This window comes from Montipora foliosa, chromosome 8 (assembly GCF_036669935.1).
Source record: "Montipora foliosa isolate CH-2021 chromosome 8, ASM3666993v2, whole genome shotgun sequence".
Taxonomy (NCBI): domain Eukaryota; kingdom Metazoa; phylum Cnidaria; class Anthozoa; order Scleractinia; family Acroporidae; genus Montipora; species Montipora foliosa.
In genome coordinates, this window is record NC_090876.1 from 44,277,985 (window position 1) to 44,292,984 (window position 15,000).

The 15,000-nt window shown below is 43.3% G+C and overlaps 4 protein-coding genes across 9 annotated transcripts in view; 2 read left to right on the top strand and 2 right to left on the bottom strand.

Annotated features, from left to right (window-relative positions):
- The window catches only part of LOC137967838 (uncharacterized), a 75,654-nt gene that overhangs the window by 36,817 nt on the left and 23,837 nt on the right, over positions 1–15,000 (bottom strand). Inside the window, exon 1 of one of the 6 annotated variants that reach the window (XM_068814426.1) lies at positions 6,845–6,981. The exons of the other annotated variants lie outside the window; for them this stretch is intronic. The gene's annotated coding sequence lies outside the window, so the exon portion shown is untranslated. Of the gene's footprint in view, positions 1–6,844; positions 6,982–15,000 lie in introns of those variants that run through there. 6 annotated transcript variants of the gene reach the window in all.
- On the top strand, positions 561–1,445 carry LOC137968861 (uncharacterized). The gene has a single exon (XM_068815332.1). The coding sequence runs from the start codon at positions 561–563 to the stop codon at positions 1,443–1,445; it is 885 nt and encodes a 294-aa protein (XP_068671433.1).
- Positions 3,477–5,952, top strand: LOC137968862 (uncharacterized). Its single transcript, XM_068815334.1, has 2 exons — positions 3,477–3,905; positions 4,318–5,952. The coding sequence occupies exons 1-2, from the start codon at positions 3,477–3,479 to the stop codon at positions 5,950–5,952; spliced, it is 2,064 nt and encodes a 687-aa protein (XP_068671435.1).
- LOC137968863 (uncharacterized) lies at positions 8,407–9,341 on the bottom strand (the record flags this gene model as incomplete). The annotated part of the gene is made up of 1 exon (XM_068815335.1): positions 8,407–9,341. A coding segment is annotated over exon 1 (915 nt), but the record flags the coding sequence as incomplete, so codon positions are not given.

Consider the following 15,000-nt stretch of genomic DNA (forward strand, 5'->3'; position numbering starts at 1 on the left):
AGTTCGAAAAATGGGGAGAGATTACCAGAAAGATATAGCTATAATTTAACTAGAAGTTACTTGTTGTAAAAACAGAAAGAGGTTATTTCTTATTATTAATGCTACTAAATTATCCAGTGTAAACAACGAGGCCCTATTAGGGGTTTATCAGGAATACAGGAGAGTTAGGTAAAAAACTCATTGGGATATGGGATATTTGGGGGCGGGGGGGGGGGGGGGGGTGAAATTAACGGGATGCAGGATATTTAAAAAACCGAAATGGTATTGTAGTTGTTAGGAATATATAGTGCGTGACAATTGTTTAGCGTTACATCTTAGCCATCGTGATCTTAGCGATGAAGTAAATAGTGTTTCCCTAGCAACCGCATCGAGAGTGTACAAGAATCTCTTTTTCTTTGAATTAGTAATCGGTGATTGAGACGTAGTCGAGATACAACGAATGTTTAACTGTGAAGATTAAAATTATATTATACAACGAGAAAGTGAGTGACTAGTATTGATATCCGCGTTTCCAACACTAACTGGCACCTCCGACGGGACTATATAATACAATCGAGGAGATGGATCTGGAGAAACTAATCAAAGAGATTGGAGCAAAACTTCAACTTCTGGATTTCAAGAAAAGCAAAGGGAAGGACATTGTTGAGAAGAAGAACATCACTACCCTCGAGAGACATGTGGATGCGTTAGCAGCATTGGCTAGAGAAGTGGATGAAATTAAAGTGAAGATTGAAGCAAGAAAGCTGGAAGAGGGCGCTTCAATTGATGAGGTAGGGGTTTGGAGTAGTGAGATAAATGCGAAAATTGAGGGTGTGGATGTTGAAATTGAGTACCTGCGAAAATTTCTGAGTGAGATGAAGGAACAATCGCAATTAGTGGAAAGGGAGAAACAAGTTGAATTCGAAAAAGAAAAACTAGAAATGAAGCTGGAATATGAGAAGAAGTCCGAAGAGTTCAAAAAAGGGAAACAAGGGGAATGGAGTGGTTCGCGCGCCAAATTACCAAAACTATCGATTACCAAGTTTGATGGGACCTTTGAACAATGGCTTCCCTTTTGGAATAAATTCTGCGCCGAAATCGATTCAACTGATTTGCCCACGGTGACTAAATTCGCTTACCTGAAGGAGCTTATCTTACCAAAAGTGCGAGCAGACATTGATGGACTACCCTTTAGCACGGAGGGTTATGAAGGGGCTAAAAACATTCTCAAAGCAGAATACGGGAAGACTTCAGAGATTATAAACGCCTACGTAGCCAACATAATGTGTTTGCCAATTATATCGAGTGGAGACCCTAGAGAAGTCGATGAGTTCTACAGAAAACTGTTTTATAATGTGCAAAGTTTGGAGACGCTAGGCAAATTGCGAGAAGTTTCAGGGAACGTGAGGGCTGTACTGGACAAACTGAAGGGGATTAAGGCTGACCTACAATCTTGGACAAAATAAAATGGAACAAAAATGCCCCCTCTCCCCCAAATCAAGGATGAAGGTGCGTGAAGGCCAAAACGCGCCATTTTCCCATCACTGATTTTGGGGGGAGGGGTGGTCTCAATGTTCCATTTAATTTGTCCAAGATTGCAATCTTGGACAAAATAAAATGGAACAGAAATGCCTCCTCTCCCCCAAATCAAGGATGAAGGTGCGTGAAGGCCAAAACGCGCCATTTTCCCATCACTAATTTTGGGGGGAGGGGTGGTCTCAATGTTCCATTTAATTTGTCCAAGATTGTAGTTCGGGGGCAAGACGGGTGGCAAGAGTGGGATTTCTGCCAATTGTTACAAGCGATTAAACGTTGGAAAGACATCAATCCAGCAACCGAAGTGAGCGAAAATACAAGCATTCAAACCAAAAAAATGAAAAGTATGACGGGAATTCGCGACGGAGGTCTTATCAAACCCAACAGGATAATGCACGACAACAGCGTGGGTGCGTTTACTGCGATAAGACGGACCACATTTCCGCTAAATGTCCCAAAGTGGTCGCTGTTGGAGATCGAAGGAGGGTTCTTAGCCGAAAGCAATTATGTTTTAATTGCACTAGTGACAGACATAGAGCTGATAGCTGTAGAAGTCACGGATGTCAGAATTGTCAAAGAAAACACCACAAGTCGATTTGTGACCAAGCCGCTCAACCAACTCATGGAAGAATTATGACGGCACAAGACAAGAGTGCGTCGGGTCAGGTTATTATCCTGTCGTTTTGGTCGAGGTGAATGGGTTTAAATGTCGCGCACTTCTCGACACAGGGGCTAACAGTTCGTATGCGTCGTCGGATCTTCTGGACCATCTTGGAATTCGACCGATTAGACAAGAACCTAAGCGTATAGAAATGATGCTTGGATCTGTCAACAAGGTCATCGGTGTCTATGATCTTACAACTAACAGCCTCAATGGAAAATTCCGATTGGAAACGGAAGTCATGAAAGTAGATCGAGGAACCTTGTTATCACTTGACAACCCAAAATACGCTGAGGTGATTGAGAAACACCCTCACCTTGCGGGAGTTTACATGAACGATCGAGATGAAAAGCCTGAACTGCCAGTACACGTAATACTAGGCGTAAGTGATTACGCGAAGATTCGAACCCAAACCAAACCGAGAATTGGACACCCTGGAGAGCCTGTGGCGGAGCTGACACAGTTCGGATGGACAATCATGTCACCAGGGAAAGAGATTGACATTTCAAGCATGCTTTTAACTCAGACAGCCGCGGCCGACTATGAGGAACTGTGCAAACTAGACTTGTTGGGGATACAAGGCAAAGGAGATCAAACAGACGTATATGATGAGTTAAAGGAGCAATTACAACGAAGCGCTGAGAGCTGGTACGAGACTGGATTTCCCTGGAAAGGAAACCACCCTATCTTGCCCAGCAACAAAGCGGGGAGCTTGAAACGACTAGACGGCACTATTCGAAAACTTGAGAAACAAGGACTGCTCGAGCCGTACGATGCTATCATCAAAGATCAGCTTGCTGAGGGAATCGCAGAGCCAGCCAGAGAGCACGTGGTGGGGAGAGAGTTTTACATACCACATAAACCCGTAGTCAGAGAAACCGCTGAAAGTACGAAGCTTCGTATTGTCTACGACGCTTCAGCTCGGGCGCATGATAATGCACCCTCACTTAACGATTGTCTCCATGCGGGTCCGCCCTTGCAAAATCAACTGTGGGCAGTACTGGTACGGGTGCGATTTCACTCAGTTCTGATAACAGACGATATGAAGCAAGTCTTTCTTCAAGTTAGGATCCGCGACCTGGATCGTGATGCTATTCGATTCCACTGCATTGCCGATCGTGAGACGAGACGTGTGGAGATTTTGCGGTTTACGAGAGCGGTCTTTCCTCCCCGCCATTCCTACTAGGGGGAGTAATTTAACAACACTTAGAGAACTGTCGTCCAACGTATCCAGAGGTTGTGAGTGAGATAGAGAAGAGTTGACGATCTGATCGATGGTGGTCCTACTGTGAGGGAAGCTATGCAAGTCAAAGAGACCGCGACCGAGATATTCACTCAAGGTGGATTTACACCTCACAAATGGTATTCGAATTCCGCCCAGTTAGACGCAATCAGTACAAATCAGAGCAGTGAGACGCAAGAAACCTATGCAAAGCAGCAACTGGGTGTCCCCCAAAGAGGGAAAGGGTCGCTCCTCGGAGTTTGCTGGGACATGGAAGAGGACGCCCTAGAAGTCAAGTTCCCTCCTGAACGTGCCCAGCCTACCAAAAGAAGCGTATTGAGAAAATTGTCCAGAGTCTACGACCCACTGGGTTTGGCCTCACCCACAACGCTAAGTGGGAAATTTCTCTACCGCGAGGCCTGTGAACTGAAAACACCATGGGACACACGACTACCAGATGGGTTTGTCAAAGAGCTATCAAAGTGGGAGGAAGGGTTACCCACAAGTGTAACCGTGCCCAGGTCCCTCGCGGCGCATAGAGAGAAAATCACCCAAAATCGACCTGCACTGCTTCGGTGACGCGAGTGGTAAAGGGTTTCAGCTGCCTTGTACGCTGTGGTTATGAAACCATCGGGAGTTAGTGTGGGGCTAGTAACTGCAAAGGCAAGATTGGCCAAGCAAGGCCTGAATATTCCGCGTCAGGAATTGGTCTCAGGACACATGGCAATAAACCTGATCACTAACACGAGAGACGCGCTTGAAGGGTTTCCTGTCGGTGAACTTCACTGTTGGCTTGATAGCACGGTGGCCTTGCACTGGATAAGAGGAGATCATGGGTGATTACAAGCAATTCGTGAGAAACCGGGTCAGCAAGATCCAACAACATTCAGACGTGAAATGGCGTCATGTGACAAGCTAGGAGAACCCCGCAGACCTTGGAAGTCGCAGTGGAAGTGTGCAAGGGGAGGCTCTGTGGTGGAAAGGACCAAAGTGGCTGGCAGAGCGAGAAAACTGGCCATGTGACATCGTGACAAAAGATACTCCTGAATCCCAAGCAGAGGTGAAAGTCACCAGAGAGGTGTTTGCCGGAGTTCGTGATATAACAGACGCGTTTGACGTACTGCTGAAGAAGTTCGCTTTGTGGAAAACGCTAAGAATTTGTGCCTGGATCTCACGCTTCGTGTGCAATTCCCGTAAGCGCAAGGAAGAGAGAACATTGGGACCGCTCACTACTGAGGAGACTGAAAAACAAAAGTACTTCTGGACCGTGCGTGTACAGAGTAGCGGAAGGAGATCAGAGAAGTTTGAAGACGACAGACTTCAAGTGAACCTTCCCGATACGCACCCCTATACTGAGAAACTGGTGATGCTGTCATATCTGGTTACGCTTCATGGGGGAATGGGTCTTACGATGACCAAAGTGCGCGAGCGTCACTGGGTCCCAAGACTAAGACGACTCGTTAAAGACAATAAAGAGCTGTTTTGGCTGCAAACGATTCCATGCTACTGCGCTGACAAACCCTCCCACTGGAAGTTTACCAAGAGATCAAACCGAAGAAACAGCAGCATTTTGAGATATCGGAAGAACGAAAGCAAGGCCTACATTGTACTCTACGTGTGCAGCCTAACCCGTGGGATTTACCTGGAATTATTGTCGAGTTTGGAGACTGAAGAATTTATGAGCAGTTTAAAGAGGTTCATAGCACGCCGCGGACGGCCAAATACGTTGTATTCAGGCAATGGAAGAACTTTTGTTGGGGCAGCAAAGCTTCTGAAAACTATCATGGCTGACGAGCAACTACAAGATCACCTAGCGCACTTTGGGATCAGATGGAAGTTCAACTTGAGCAGAGCCCCCTGGTGGGGAGGGCAGTTTGAACGACTGATAGGCCTGGTCAAGCGAGCGCTACACAAAGAAATTGGCTGCGGGATGCTAAATTGGGCTGAGCTTCAAGATGTCTTACTTGACGTTGAAGTAGCACTTAACAATCGGCCGCTGAGTAACGTAGAGGACGACCCTCAATTACCAGTGCTGACTCCAAATTCACTACCATTTGGGCAATCAAACCTATTGCCGAAGTTGGAGCATCATCATTTGGAGACCCTAGCTTTGCGAAAGCGTACGAAGTACCTCAAGCGATGCAAGGATGTGCTGTGGAAGCGATGGACGGATGAATACTTGAAATCACTGCGCGAGCAACATCGTCTCAAGCACTCAGGAAGAGCTCCTACCATAGCGATTGGTGATGTAGTGCTGATCAAAGATGAAGAGAGAAACCGCAAAAAATGGAAAATGAGGACCGTCAAGGACCTCGTCAATGGACGCGATGAAGTGGTGAGAGCTGTTAAGCTGCGAGCTGGAAAGTCACACTTCGAACGAGCGATACAACATCTCTACCCCCTTCAGTTGACGTGCGACAGGAAGACAGGGAGACCTGGAAACGACATGAATCCTGATGCTACGGAATTCACTCCACAACGGGAGACTCGCCGTGCTGCGATAGATGCTAGAGACCGTCTTGCAGCTATTGCTGCTGATGAACATGACTTTTGAACACTTATTTTTCAAAATGAGAACTTGCCACTATGGCAGTTGAAGATAAATATTATTCGCGCATATTATCCTTTGCAACAATTAAGTATTTTGAAATTTCTCGCGCTTTTGTTTTTTACGGAGTAGGAGATAACGTCATTTCCGGAACGTACATTTGCTCTCTTCGAGACAAATTGGGGGAGGATGTTAAGAATATATAGTGCGTGACAATTGTTTAGCGTTACATCTTAGCCATCGTGATCTTAGCGATGACGTATATAGTGTTTCCCTAGCAACTGCATCGAGAGTGTACAAGGACCTCTTTCTCTTTGAATTAGTAATCGGTGATTGAGACGTATTCGAGATACAACGAATGTTTAACTGTGAAGATTAAAATTATATTATACAACGAGAAAGTGAGTGACTAGTGTTGATATCCGCGTTTCCAACATAGTGATACAAACCACAGGAATTAACGGGATAAAGGTCAGGATATTTAGAGATACGGGATACTTTAATTCCTTCACCCACTAATGGGGCCTCGACAATCAGCACAGCAATACTATCACAATTCGGGCATTATCCTAGACGAGGGTATGTCTCTTGAACACCATGTTGCTGCTACTTGTAAATCCTGCTTTTTTCATTGAAGGAACATTTGCAAAATCAGGAAACATATCAGCGTTAAGGCCTGTGAGACACTTATCCATGCATTCATTTCTTCTAAATTAGATTTTTGCAACTCGCTTCTTTATGGCCTGTCTAAATTTTCAGTGCTTTTCACTACAGAACGCTGCAGCCACAGTCCTCACCTTTTCTCACAAATCCAAATATATTACTCGAATTCTGCGTAGCCTACAGAATTTGGCTACCAAGTTGGGCAAAGAATTCAATATAAGATTTTACTTCTTACCTTCAAAATCCTCATTAACTAACCGTCTTATTTGTCTGACTCAATCAAGTCTTATAGACCTTCAAGGACTCTAAGGTCGTCTAGCCTCCATCTTCTGTCTAAGCCCTCTTATATATAATCTTAACTCTTATGGAAAGAGAGCTTTCTTTTGCGCAGCCCCTGAGCTGTGAAATTCAATCCCTCATAACATCCGATCACGTCATTCTATATCTATCTTCAAAGGCTTACTTAAACCTGACTTTTCAAACAAGCATAATTGGACTAGTTATTGCCATTGAGTTGGTGTAAGATTTTACGATATGTGAAATAAGATTACAAAACCTGTGTTATCTCATGGGTTTATTCTATTGTTTATGTGTTTATTATTTATTTCTTGTCTCTGTCTATTAATCATGATATTTTTATTAATTATTTGACTACCCCTTTTTACAAATACATTCTTTGTAAATATTTACTTTTATTCTTATGCAATAATTTTATAATCTAGTTTTTAATTTATTGTCATTGTAAAGCGGTTTTGAATCTTGGAATTATCGCTATATAAAATAAAGGTATTATTATTATTATTATTATTATTATTATTATTATTATTATTATCATTACTATTTTAAAAACTGCACACTTTATTTCCATGATAACAATATTTACAAACATTAAAATATCTCCAAAAGGTAAGAACTATAAATTTACAAGCAATTAAGTATTTCTCTGTTTTAAAACTTCAAAAAAAGAAAATAATAATAATAATAATGATAATAATAATAATAACAAACTTTATTGAGCACTCTTTCATACAAACTTGAATCTTACATGTATCTGGTAAAAATAAATAATAATAATAATGATAATGATAAAACTCAAATTGAATTAAAAATTTAAATGCCGGCGGTGGCGACATTAATCCGGCAATCGTCAAGAGAGTCTCCTATATTCCGGAAAGGTACTCGGGACCCTCTTACGCACGCATGTACTGATCTTAAGAGTTCAAATGAGATGACAGTTCTGAGCCAATTAATGACGTTGTTATAGGGCTCACCGTCCTTCTGTACTAACTTGTCTGCTAAGTGCTTAAGAAATCGTTGGCACTCATTTCCCATCCCACCGTTCGTTCCGAAAACCAAGGGTGTAAAGGATCCCATCTCGACCTCAAGCACTCGTTGCTGATATTTCCGCTTTTTCTCCTCTTCTTGGTCTTTAAAGACTTCGGTTGTCGGCTTGCTCTGGTTACATTTGGAGTTAACATGCGTGACCCTGACGTCGAAAAATGCTGTAACTCCTCTAGACCAGAAATCTCCCGCCTTGATGTCTAAACGTGCCTCTGAGCTGGTAACTGCGCTTCTAAGATGCATCCGTTCGTTGTCAAGAGGTAAGAGGCGTGGCTCCGCCTCCACATTCTTACAAACTTTGGTGATGAATGATGTCAGTAGGTTTCGTACACCATCATGCCTTTGTGCCACAAACCCTCCTTTTTTACAAGAGAGGGCGTGGCCAACATTGAATCTATCCCCACAAACGCACTGGGCTGGTAGGTCGGTGAGAGGCAAGTTGTAACGTAGCCGCAGAGAGTCACTGAATTCTTGCTTGTTAAGAGCTAGACCTTGATCTTTGAGGGGGATCGCGTTAAGCCAAGAGCTGGCCCCTTTGTCTCTTGCTTGATTGGCCAATCGAAGAAGATCAGGGGAGAGGGTGGAGTCAATCGACTCCATTTTTGCCTTTTCCCTTTCGGCCTTTAGCGCCTGGTGGTGACGTTTCAGCTCCTCTACGGAATTTTCGCCTGTTATCATGATGGTACTCTGAGTTGTTATGGAGTCTACATGTGCGGCTGTGATTGATGCTGATGCGGTAAACTGTTGTGGTGCTTCCGATCTCAGATCCGGCACGCCTAGTCCCCCTTGGGCCGTTGTCAAGGTAGCGAGTTGGCGCACTTCGTCGGGAAGGGGCTCTGTCTGGCCAAAGAATGTTGGAAGTAGTAGATCGTCGATTACCTCCTGGACTGGGTCGATATAGTCCTCAAATGACTCAATTGTGCGAAGAAAATAAGTAAACTTGGACTTGAACCCCTTCGTAAAAGCGATATACGCTGCGTGGGGCTGATTCTTAGCAATTTCTGATAGTGTTTCAAGTTCCCCTTTCCATGCACGCACTTTCTCCTTACAATACATATCCTTGTATTCTTGTGATCCAATGACCGCTCCTAGATGACGTTGACCCTCAATAGTGATATTAACTTCATCACCGAATACTCTCGCTGCTTCTGCGGCAGCTTCCTCTGACTTTACTATAAGCCAACTCTTTGACCCATTCACAAGGTAACCGAACTTCTCTCCTTCCTGACTCAACAGCTTGTACCAATCGTAAAGCGATGTGATTACTCCACCGCCTGCCGAATCATCCGCGAGCCATGCTTGTTTAACCCCCGGGCAGTGTGCTCTCAAATAATAAATCATCATTGATGTATTAACCGAGTACCAAGCCATAGCAAGGGGGTCGCCCTGTGTTGTCCCCTCCTGTTAGAGTATTTCACCTCCCCCACAGATGAAAAGTCTAGATGGGCTTCTGTAGGTGTTTATTATATAAAGCGCCATTTCCTTGCATAAAATCTGAATGTTGTGCAAAGCTACAGATCTGTTCATTTGGTTAAATGCATTACTTGCATCGATCAACAGTACTCCATCTGACCCCTCCTCATCAAAAACCTGGCTCATGGCGTGTATCGCGGCCTCTGCCCCTGCGCTGTGGCCTGCACAAACTTGTAGGGGCCCCGCAGCATCCTTGATATCCTCTGTAAGGAACACGGACACAGTTTTACCTATTATCCGTCTCAAAACCTCTCCGACACCGATTGGACGAATTCCCGGATCTTTGTCGAGCGGTATAAGCCTGCATGATGTGTATGCCTCCAACAAAGACGGGTGGTACGACTTTGTGAGTAGTTGTCTTGTAAACATGGCTAGCTCTTCCCTTAACATTTTCCCTTCGTTCTTAAAATTCTTTGAGCATAAGATCCGTTTGTAAATTTCGGAATCCATTCCTGATGGTCCCGCGGAGCCTTTGGTTCTACTGGCTGACTTAAAAATCATTTCCTCATCTATGAGGTCAAACACACCTGGTGGGATAGAGTTGATCGGGCCGTGTAACAGGCTCTCCTCTGCAATCTCAGCGGCTTCTGGATGTTTGTCTTTTAGCCCTTGCAGGACTGCAGGTGATAGATCGAGCAAACCTGATGAACTCTCATTCTCCAAGAGTTTTAAAGCTGCTGACAGTTTTCCTTGCATAACAAGCTTTGCGAAAACCTTAGAAAGATCTTCCACTGTTCTTGCCTTCTTCGAACTCTTAAACTTTCTCTGGATAAATCTCACTTCGCTGAGCAACTGGCTAAGATCTCCTTGCCTCCAGAGTGTTAAACGGCGCTTTAATGCTGCGTTATGCTCTTTACTTTTAGAAGTTGCGGAAGGCTTTTGCAGGATCAGGGTTGGAAGTACCATGAAGGCCTTTAAAGCGATTGAGTTCAGGTCGGAATTGACATTGAATTGCCTGATCCAAAAAGCCAGTTCTTCGACGAAACTCTTCCCGGCTCGGCCAGACGATAGATTAAAGATGTTTCTCCTGTAGTGGACAATTTCATCATAGATAGCATTTATTGAATTGCAGAAGCTTTCGTGGCTGATATCGCCCCATTTTTTGTTCTTAATTTCAGAGGGAAACACCTCGTAGTCGGGCAGGTTTGGCTTTATTTTGTTTTGATCTGGTAATTCGCTGGATGGTCCCGTGGGGGGTTGTTGGTTGCAATCGCGTGACTGATCGATTAGTAGGCTATGCAAATTCGATTGCGCTGAATTAGCATTTTCAACTTGGCGAAGACTTTGATTTCTTTGTGAGCCATCTTGAATATTATTTCCTTCGAGTACCAACTCTCTCTTGGCCGGCTCGCTCTCAGACCTGCTGCAGCCATCGGTTGAATCGTTGCATCTAAAAGTATTATTGGCGCTTGCTTTATCAAGTCTAGCGGCTTGCGTTGTTAAATTGTGGCTTTTAAAACCAAGGTGTGCGTAGCCTTTCGCCTCCCATAACTCAGTCATTACTTCAATGTAACCTTTCTTTCTTCCACCACTATTAAGAGGCGCATGGTTCGACGAAACCAGACTCTGTGCAGTTTTTTTACATTCGAGGAGGTCCTCATTCATTTGGTCTGTCCATTTCCTTCGAGCCATCATATTTTTTGGGGAGCTATTCCTTACACGTCCACCATGTCCACGTCCACCATTGCTAATTTTATTATTATCATTACTATTATTATTATTATTATTATTATTATTATTATTTACTTTTACAAAAGCTTTTTGAGGAATGTCAAGACAAAAAGGAGAAATTTATTTGGAATACTGACTGGAGATAGGCCGCTTCATTCGTTTGCTTTGGTTTGTCTATAAAACAAAATAGAGTGTGTGTCTTTTTATTTGGTTGTTTAATTAAGGCTTTTTAACCAATATTCTTTTCACGTTTTTGATTCCTGTACTGGGAGGAATGGATTTATTTTTTGTTGTCAAATGTTATTGACTTGACCTATCACATACCATTAAGTTTGATGCTAGGCTAATTGTCTACTTAACAATTATTCCACGAGAGCGCGTTGGATATGAGAGACCACTGAGTATTGTCCCCGCAGAAGACTAGATTATATTTTTGTAAACTTCTTTTTTTGCTTGATTTCATTGTTGTTTTTGGTTGTTAAAGGCTTTTTCCAATCTTCTTTTCCCGTTTTTTGATTCCTGTACTGGGAGGAATGGCGATGGAACCCCCAAGCAGTGCCGTTGCTAAGTGGGTCTTGTGAGCGCTCTGCAGGGCCTGATTGCCACTTACATATTTCTTTTCACGATTTATGTTGTTGTCGTTTACACAACCGATTACATGTAGATCAATTTACAATCTTTCGTCTCTCCCAGAGAGGGTAGGAGATGAAAGACCCCGGGATCGCAAAATCTCAGTAACGAAGACATTAATCCTTTTTTTTTTTACTTGATTTATTGCTTTCTAATGGTGGGTGTTGACTCATAATGGCCAAATCAACACACTCAAAGTGTCTGTAGACTGTCTACGGTGCCTAAAACTGGTAAACGATTTACCTCTAGGTATTTTTTTACCTGGTATGGATTAAAAAATCACAAAACCTAGCAACTTTGATTTTACAATTTGATGGCGTCATGTGAAAATTAACACTCTACTGATAAGCCTAAATGCTTGGCACAATGGCCGATTGAACACACAGGTTCAATTCACAAAGTATATTGGAACGACTGACTGGTTCGCAAGAAAAACAGATCCATTGGAGTATTCGTTCAAATGCTTACATGCAGTGAAACACACTAGACCGGAGTCGGATCTAAACTGTCTAAAAACAACTGGACTATTACCGTGGTATGCATGATATGCATCCCACGTAATAACTTAGATAATTCTCCTTATCTTTACAGCTTCCTGTTTTCAAGGAAAAATCGTCTGTCCACTTTATCAAATACTTTCAGATGTGAGGCTTAATCATCGCGGGCGAAAAGGATTTGCTATAGCTTATATTGTGAGCAAAGAGTGGTATAGCCTGCGCTCAGAGAAGAAGAGAGAAGAGTGAGATTTCTAATCGCTGTACGGGAGTTTAGAAATCCCGAAGCAGGACTTAATTTAACATCTGTGGGGCACATTTGTGACTTCGAACGAGGTAATAAATATAACAAACCATCACGTGATTAGAGTCGCTTCAATGGCTCAGTGAGAACTTACTCGCTACCGGTGCTCGTGGCCAGAGTTCGAGGCGCGATGGCTCCGGTTGTATCATACGGGATTCTTATCGAGCGGAATATCTACTATTCCTGGGGTATGCACATTTGTGACTACAATGAAAAATAAACTAGACCCTCCGTGAGGGTACACTGGGTGGCCTGTGGTACGTGCACCGTTCCGGACAATTTGTTTCAAATTGGGGGGTCATTAAGACCATTTAAGGGGTCACCCAGAAGTCATACCAGCAGAGGCCCTTTGGCTCACATGTCCTCACACGTTCGTAGCGGAGCTCCGCGCGCGCCGAAGGCGCGCGCGCGCGGAGCACCATACTTAAGAAAATATAACTTTTTAAGGATTAAACCACTGCAAAAACCGTGTACGATCAAAACTTGCTCTACGTTGGATCAAAATAGATCGTGACCACACCATAAAAAACTTTAAAATAGAAAATATCCTGCAAAGGTTGGTCAAGACAACGTGAACATAGGCGTTGTTGCTTGCAATATTTCGGCTGGCCAACACCAGCCTTCTTCAGGTTTATTGAATGGATAAATGCTAGTAACAAGATCTTTATATTTACCGGAAATGACATAAAAATGCTACGTGATGTGTTATAAAAACGGAAATGCATAAAAAAGAGGAGAGAGAATAATACATGATAACAAGATGAAAAAACAAAAGAAAATTAAAAGGTAGCTAAACTAAATTACATTTCATCTCTTCTGTTAAGGCCTGCAGGCTCCAGTGTTTTTCCTCTGTGTATGAGGAATGCCTCACGAGCCTTTCTGATGGAGTCACGACTAGTGTGTAGTTGTTCGAGCGGTATAAGGATCATGTGATCCTCCGCGTGACCACTGGTCAGGAAGTGTCGTGAAACCGCAGTGGGGGTATAACTACAAAAGGGGCTTATAATAGGTCGCCTATGTTCATTAAAGCGGTCTTTAAGACGACGTTTGGTCTCTCCGATGTACTGAAGATTACATTTAGTGCACTGAATCATGTAAATTACATTAGGGGTTTCACAAGTAATATGTGATTTGATTTTGAAGGTTTGTCCAGTACTATAAAAAGTATATTGATTACGGCCATCCTCAATAAAAGGACAGGCGGTGCAACTAGTTTTATTGCACCGAAACGAGCCGGATGGAGACCCAGATTGGTCGGTGTAAGTAGGTTCCGGCAATTTAGCTCTAACTAGAATGTCACTAATGTTTTTACAACGCCGGTAGGCTACTAAAGGGAGATTAGTAAAAACATTTTTACAGCGACCAGATGAATAAAGCACGTTTGAGTGTTTGTGAATTATACGGGATATGTTAGGTAAAGCGGGGTTATAGGTAATGACGAACGGAACAGTATCTGTCTGTTGTTTAGGTTTGGGTTTAAGAGCGTCGTTCCGGGAAATGTCAGAGGCACGTCGTATCTGGGTTTTAAGGAAATTAAGTTCGTAACCTCGGTTGACGAGGTAGTCCATAAGTTCCTTACAGCGTTGTTTGTAAGTGTCATTGTCGGAGCATATGCGTCGAAGGCGAAGTGCAAGGCTATATGGAATGGAACGTTTAGTGTGGGTGGGGTGGCATGAGGAGATGAGTGTTGGTATAAAGAGAAGTGACGTCAAGCGTGACAAGTATGGCATTGTCGGGAAGTGTGTTGATTGTGTTCAAGTTGGCAAGTTTGTTAAGGAAATCAGTAGTGTCTTTAACGTAAGACGGAACAGTGTGAACTAATGGTTTTAGGTAGTAGTCAACAAACTGAGAGATACGTTCCGTGGGGTGGTTGTTAGAAGAAACTATGGGTCGTCCAGGATTGTTTACTTTGTGGATTTTGGGGAGTATGTAGAAGCGTCCAGGTCTGGGGTCGTTTTGTACAAGGTACTGTTTTGTTTTTACGTCAATAAGTTTGTTGTTGAACATGCGTTTAACGTATTCAGCAACTCTTTTTGTATCATGGCAGTCTTGTCCTTTCCTTGTTGTTCGTAGAAGGTTGGGTTATTCAATTGTCGGTTGCATTCGTTTATGTACCAGGATCTGTCCATTATCACAGTCGCCGATCCTTTATCGGCCGACTTGATGATAATGTCGTGTCTTTGTTTAAGTTGACGTAATGCGTCACGTTCTGTCTTAGGGAGATTGTCACATACGCGGTTGGGTTTGGAGGTCAACAAGTCACGTTTTACAGCATTAAGAAAAGCGTTAAGTGCATCGTCTCTGTTAGTCGGGGGTGTCCAAACACTTTTAGGGTGGAAGGGGTTAGGTTCGTCGCTGGATACGTTATCATGAAAAAATTCTGTAATGCGTAAACGACGGGCGAATTCGTCAAAGTCTGCATTAACTTCAGACCAGTTGATTTGTCGTGGAGTGGGGCAAAAAGTAAGACCTCTTGCT

Excerpts from the sequence above, each read along its gene's own strand:
- LOC137968861 (XM_068815332.1), top strand. The coding sequence starts at position 561 with ATGGATCTGGAGAAACTAATCAAAGAGATTGGAGCAAAACTTCAACTT.
- LOC137968862 (XM_068815334.1), top strand. The coding sequence starts at position 3,477 with ATGCAAGTCAAAGAGACCGCGACCGAGATATTCACTCAAGGTGGATTT. Across the intron at positions 3,906-4,317 it reads AGGAAGGGTTACCCACAAGT|GAGAACCCCGCAGACCTTGG; the intron begins GTAACCGTGCCC and ends GTGACAAGCTAG.